Source organism: Sprattus sprattus, assembly GCF_963457725.1.
Source record: "Sprattus sprattus genome assembly, chromosome: 1".
NCBI lineage: Eukaryota > Metazoa > Chordata > Actinopteri > Clupeiformes > Clupeidae > Sprattus > Sprattus sprattus.
In genome coordinates this window covers 3,145,677-3,152,732 of record NC_137920.1, presented here as the reverse complement: position 1 = coordinate 3,152,732, position 7,056 = coordinate 3,145,677, and the positions used below count along the sequence as shown (strand labels likewise).

The window sequence follows — 7,056 nt, the reverse complement described above, 5'->3', positions numbered from 1 at the left end:
AAGACTGCTCCCCTAATGCTAAAACTGCTCCCCTAATGCTAAGATGCTAAGGCTTATTCTATAATGCTAAGGCTGATTGCATTAGGGAAGCAGCCATAACATTAGGGAAGCAGTCCTAGCATTAGGCAAGCAGTCTTAGCATTAGGGAAGCAGTGTTAGCATCTTAGCATTAGAGGAGCAGCCATAGCATTGGGGCAGCAGTCTTAGCATTAGTGAGCAACCTTAGCATCTTAGCATTATTTTAGCAGTCTTAGCATTAGGGGAGCAATCTTAGCAATAGGGGAGAAGCTCTTAGCATTAGTGAGCAACCTTAGCATCTTAGCATTAGGGGAGCAGTCTTAGCATTAGGGGAGCAGTCTTAGCATTAGGGGAGCAGTCTTAGCATTAGGGAAGCAGTCTTAGCATTAGAGAAGCAGTCTTAGCATTAGGGAAGCAGTCTTAACATTAGGGGAGCAGTCTTAGCATTAGGGAAGCAGTCTTAGCATCTTAGCATTAGGGGAGCAGCCATAGCATTAGGGGAGCAGTATTAGCATTAGTGAGCGACCTTAGCATCTTAGCATTATTTTAGCAGTCTTAGCATTAGGGGAGCAGTCTAAGCATCATATGTCTTCGATAATGTTCGCTCCCTCTCTCCCTCTCTCTCCCTCTCCCTCTCTCTCCCTCTCTCTCTCTCTCTCTCCCTCTCTCTCTCAGTTTAATCCCGTGTCTCCCCTGTCCCCTGACGAGGGGCCCTACTATCACAGCAAGCCTAGTCTGAGTGATCAGGCTCACTGTCTGGTCATGGTGGTTTCAGCTGACGCCATCTCCAACATGGACGACAGCGTCATCACTAAGATGAAGACAGTGAGAGAGAGAGCAGAGGGTAAGTGAATTTAGACTGAGAGAGAGAGATAGAGAGAGGGAGAGAGAGAGAGAGAGAGAGAGAGCAGAGGGTAAGTAATCTGAGACAGAGAGAGAGAGAGAGAGAGAGAGAGAGAGAGAGAGAGAGAGAGAGAGAGAGAGAGAGGGTAAGTGATTTTAGACTGATAGAGAGAGAGAGAGAGAGAGAGAGAGAGAGAGAGAGATGGTAGGCTGTTGGGCAGGTTGATGACTGATCTCTCTAGGTTGTAGGTTCTGAACTGTGCTTGAAATGTTGCAGATATACCCCAAGCTGTTGTCATGACGATGGTTGACAAAGCCAGCTCACTGGTGAGAGAGGACCTGAGAGAGTTGTACACCAGCAAGACCATCAAAGATAAGGTCTGTAGGTGTGTGTGTGTGTATGAGTGCCTGTGTGTGTATGAGTATTTGTGTATGTGTGTGTGTCTGTGTGTGTGTCTGTCTGTCTGCATGTATGTGTGTGTGTTTGTTTGTGTGTGCGTGTGTGTGAGTGAGGCAGGGGAGGGCATGTTTGTGTGCCTGTGGTTCCAAACAAAAGTATTAACAGATGTGTGTGTGTGCCTGTGTGTCTGTTTTGTGTACATGCGTGTGTGTGTGTGTGTGCGTGCGTGTGTGTGTCTGTGTGTGTGTGTGTGTTTGTATGTGTGGGCGCGCTTGTGGGTGGGTGTGTGCGTGCGTGTGTGTGTGTGTGCGTGCGTGTGTGTGTGCCTGTGTGTGTGTGTGTGTGTGTGTGTGTGTGTGTGTGTGTGTGTGTGTGTGTGTGTGTGTATGTGTGGGCGCGCTTGTGGGTGGGGGGTGTGTGCGTGCGTGTTTGTGTGTGTGTGTGAGTGCGTGTGTGTGTGTGTGTGTGTGTGTCTGTTTTGTGTGCATGCATGCGTGTGCATGTGTGTGTGTATGTGCATGCGTGTGTGTGTGTGCGCATGTGTGTGTGTGTGCGCATGTGCATGTGTGTGTGTGTTTGTGTGTGTGCAGATGGAGGAGTGCAGTGAAAAGCTGGGCGTCTCCTTGAGCAGCATCTTCCCAGTGAAGAACTACCAAGACGAGACTCAGCTGGACGATAAGATGGACGCCCTCATCCTATCCTCCCTCACCCACATCATCAACATGGCCAACGACTACGTCACCAGCATGGAAGAATGAGAGTCAAGTGTGTGTGTGTGTGTGTGTGTGTGTGTGTGTGTGTGTGTGTGTGTGTGTGTGTGAGGAAGCTAGGTAACCCTAACCCTCGCACACATCATCAACATGGCCAACGACTACGTCACCAGCATAGAAGAAGTGTGTGTGTGTGTGTGTGTGTGTGTGTGTGTGTGTGTGTGTGTGTGTGTGTGTGTGTGTGTGTGTGTGTGTGTGTGTGTGTGTGTGTGTGTGTGTGTGTGTGCGCGCGTGTGTGGCAGTGGTAGGTTTGTAGCATAATTAAGCAATATAGCACGAGTGGGAGTGGGGTAGGTAAGGGATAATCCCAAGGGTGGTGTTCGGCCGTAGCCATCGAGGCCGAAGGCCGTGCTATATTGCTTTTATAAAACATTTCTACTGTCAACAAATTAACATTTCAACACAAATTTATTGATTAAAAATGGTTTATTTTGCCATTTTTTCTCCGCAACAAAAAATAGTTCCATTGTCAACGTCTTGGTTTGGAATTTTAAAAACTTTGAATTAACGGTTATCATCAATGCGAATGTTTCATCGCGGAGTGATTTATGTTTAGCTGTGAAAAGTCCCGTAACTGTAGGTATGTTGACGAATAACCTATAGCATGGAACGTCTCTCGTCCAATCAGAAACAGCTAAAGTACGCGCTAGAACCCAATTGTTTTATAACAAGCTATAACCTAGCTCTTCCATTGAACGCAGGCCACCATGGTGCGGCTGAGATAGTTAAAGGTACCGATGAGTTAGGGTGACAAGATTTGAGTTTGTGAAAAAGAGGACACTTTCTCAGGGGGCGGGGCGGGGTAGTGTATAGCATACAGATGACCCCGCCCCCTCCCCGGGACAACATTTTAACATGTTTTTCACATGCGGATGACCCCCCTCCAAAACTTGTAAGGGTGTAAAATCTACTTTGTGAAAGACCCAGAGAAACACAAATATAAAAATATTAGTACTGTCCGTTTAACGCGTTATTAACGGCGTTAACGCGAACCCATTTTAACACCGTTATTTTTTTTTATCGCGCGATTAACGCATTGTAAAGATTAACGTTCTTTTGGCCCTCCCAAACTATGTATTAGGCTAACGTCATGTTTGAGTGAATGATGAGTGCGATACGGCGAAATGGATGATAAAAAGCTTCTGAATAGAAAGGTCACCTTTAAAAGTTGTGTTGTGCAAAAGAAGCAAGCTTCACTGTTGTCTGAAAATGGCTGGCCGCAAAAAATATCAAGCCATGGTTTAACTGCACTATAGGCTGAGTCCTTGTTTATCTTAAATGTGCACTTTATAATTGTATTTTGTACCGCCCTGTTTGGCAATGTTGTTTTTCAATAAAATAAAACATTGCTTAAAGCAAGCCAATCCACTTTTCCATGTTGATAAGAGCATTAAAATAAAATTAAAATTATGGAAAAAAATAATTAAAGGGGCATTTAGAATAGATACAAATTTGCGATCGCGATTAATTTTGATTAATTTAATCGCGATTAATTTTGAGTTAACTATGACAAAAATGCGATTAATCGCGATTAAATATTTTAATCGTTTGACAGCACTAAAAATATATTTGATTTTTGAATCTGGACGCATTTTTTAGATCTTGAAAAGAGGATGGGAAAAAGAGGACGTCTGGTCACCCTAGATAAGTTATGTAATGGTTGTTGTATTTCTGTTGGACAGGTACATATCTTGTTTGTTTCTGGGGAATCTGGTATTTTCCTGAACTATGGGGCTAGCTACTTATGTATAAGCTATGTTTACATGCACCTTATGTATCATCCAAATGCTAACGCTATCAGACTACTTAGCTATGTTTACACATACCTTTTGTCTTATCCAAATGCTAATGCTAGTAGACTATTAAGCTATGTTTATACATGCCTTGTATGTGATCTATCTGTTTGTATATTCGCAGAGGTTTGCATTTATCTATATTATCCATGCTGGTTTTGAACAGGACACTATAAAATGTGGTGTTGTAGCTTATTTGTGTGTTTTTTTTATTTGTATGAATGAGACATGAGGTAGCTGGATCACTGTGTGCCTGTTATCTTGCTACTGACACGAGAGGGTTCCAAGCCTGTCTCATGGTGCATTGTAACACTTCACACAGATATTGAACACAAGTGCACTCAATCTGAGCTACTCCCGTGCTTTGTTAGATTACCGAGCTTACATGGATACATAGATACTGAAGTGTTTTCTTAGACTACAATAGAGGTTAGATGGATACATAGACACCAGTAATTCATTCATTCATACCTACTACAGCAGTTATTCATTCTGTTAATTTTCTTCAAATAAAAATGCGTAAGCAGTCACATTGGCTTTTACATTCATTCCCTCGCATTGGTAAATGCACACACACACCAGTGATAACCACACACACACACACACACACACACACACACACACACACACACACACACACAGCAGTGATAAATACACACACACACACACACACCAGTGATAACCACACACACACACACACACAGCAGTGATAAATACACACACACACACCAGTGATAAATACACACACACACACACACACCAGTGATAACCACACACACACACACACAGCAGTGATAAATACACACACACACACACACCAGTGATAAATACACACACACACACACACACCAGTGATAACCACACACACACACACACACACACCAGTGATAAATACACACACACACACACACACCAGTGATAAATACACACACACACACACCAGTGATAAATACACACACACACACACACACCAGTGATAAATACAGGTTTTTACAGCTGCTTGCACATGTTAGTGTGTGTGTGTGTCTTCTGAAGTTAGGCCCCATATGTTGGTGTGTGCGTGAGTGCATGCGTGCTAGGATCTATATTTTCACAACTCTTCACACAATTGACGACAAGGGGAAATACCACAAATCTCCTTCAAAATGAAACATTGCATTCAAAACACAATAATCCCCTTTCAAACCTTTTACGTGGCAATTATTCATATGGTTATTCATATGGCTTCCAATCACTAACTACACACTATTGTGATGAATCTAACACTTCCTGCCTTTCACACACACACACCCACACACACATAGACAACACACTATTGTGATGAATCTAACACACTCCTGTCTTTCACACGCACACACATAGATAACACACTAGTGTGATGAATCTAACACACTCCTGTCTTTCACACGCACACACATAGATAACACACTAGTGTGATGAATCTAACACACTCCTGTCTTTCACACGCACACACATAGATAACACACTAGTGTGATGAATCTAACACACTCCTGTCTTTCACACGCACACACATAGATAACACACTAGTGTGATGAATCTAACACACTCCTGTCTTTCACACGCACACACATAGATAACACACTAGTGTGATGAATCTAACACACTCCTGTCTTTCACACGCACACACATAGATAACACACTAGTGTGATGAATCTAACACACTCCTGTCTTTCACACACACACACACACACACATAGATAACACACTAGTGTGATGAATCTAACACACTCCTGTCTTTCACACGCACACACATAGATAACACACTAGTGTGATGAATCTAACACTTCCTGTCTTTCACACGCACACACATAGATAACACACTAGTGTGATGAATGTAACTTCTGTCTACAATTCTACTTATCAGTGATAAGAGTAATGTAAGTGAAGTACAAAGAGAAACTGCAAACATACAATAAATTAACCAAAACACTACACAAGACCAATTCTGCAGACTGATGAAAATATAATGTATTTATTTCCATAAACCCAAATAAGTCAAAACGTCAACATGAAGATTCGCAACAAAACATGGCCCACTTTTCATGCTACTATAGTAGTGTGAATAACACTGTAAGATCAGCAAATATCAGACACACATAACATTCTGTGTCCAAAACAGGTTTTAATTATAGTTAAAAAAAGCAACAAAAAAAAAGATCTGAATAAAGGACAGTTAAAGTTGTTTCATTTGAACTTGATGTCTTTTCAGGATGCATGCCATTGTTGACACAGAGACGTAATGAGCGTTTTTGAAAATGGCATGGTCGTCGATAATATTGGCTTGAATTTCTTTGAGCCTGATAGAATTATTGGCCAAAACCATGTTTATGTGGGCCCTCTTTCTCCTTTCAAGTTAATTTGATACATTTGGTCCTCCTCTTCTTTGAGCATGTTTTCCTCCTGCTTCAGCTCTTCCTCATCCTCTACCTTGACCTCTGGAATGGCCTCTGCCTCCTTCTTATCCTCTCTGGAATTTCACTCTTAGCCTCACTCTTCCCTTTCTGACTCCTTCCATTTAGGTTGAAGACAGGTAAATGTACCTGCTGCATTTCTATAGTGCTTAAACCTGATTAATATGTCTACAATTATGCAATCATGTGTTTTGCACACTTGACCAACCAACCAATTGGCTCATTAGGTAATTTGATAGTCAGTGCTTTGGAATTGCAAGGAATTGATATTCTTCTGTGACTAATTTATACAAGTGTGTTTGGTGTTTTCCAAATCAGTGTGTGTATTGTTTTGTGACACTTATCAACACTCATCTTTTCTGATCTGAATAAAACTCTTTGTTCTTGGTTCTTTGTTCTTCAAAAACCTCGGGAGTCAGACAGAGTGTGGAGCAAAAAAGGTTTATTTTGCCACTGCAATACCAACAGCATGAACCTGAGCAACTTGTGACTTTACTGGCGTTACAGAGTTTTGCATTCGTTTTTATACATCTAAAGAGATCTTGTCACCCTAATCACCCCATTGCCATCCCATAATCCTATAGCTATCCTGTGTATAGTTACTCCCCACACATCACTGTGCCCAGACTTGATACATATTTAAATATAGAGCACATAATGTTATTCATATTTATAGTGTAAATCATTTTGTATTAGTATGGTAGATTTAATAGCCTATTATTATTATGAGTGGTTGTTATATTGATTGTTAATATTCTATCCACAAAGATTATTGAGCTTTCATTCACATATTTTCCACC

At 41.6% G+C, this 7,056-nt stretch overlaps 1 protein-coding gene across 1 annotated transcript in view; it reads left to right on the top strand.

The window, feature by feature from the left end:
* Nucleotides 1–2,019, top strand: part of LOC308370251 (uncharacterized protein) — a gene marked incomplete at both ends in the record, with an annotated part of 6,265 nt that extends 4,246 nt beyond the window's left edge. The window contains 3 exons of the mRNA XM_080844904.1: nucleotides 727–862; nucleotides 1,139–1,239; nucleotides 1,852–2,019. Of these exons, the coding sequence (XP_080701030.1) occupies nucleotides 727–862; nucleotides 1,139–1,239; nucleotides 1,852–2,019 (405 nt within the window). The remainder of the gene's footprint in view (nucleotides 1–726; nucleotides 863–1,138; nucleotides 1,240–1,851) is intronic.
* Nucleotides 2,020–7,056: the final 5,037 nt, after the last annotated feature.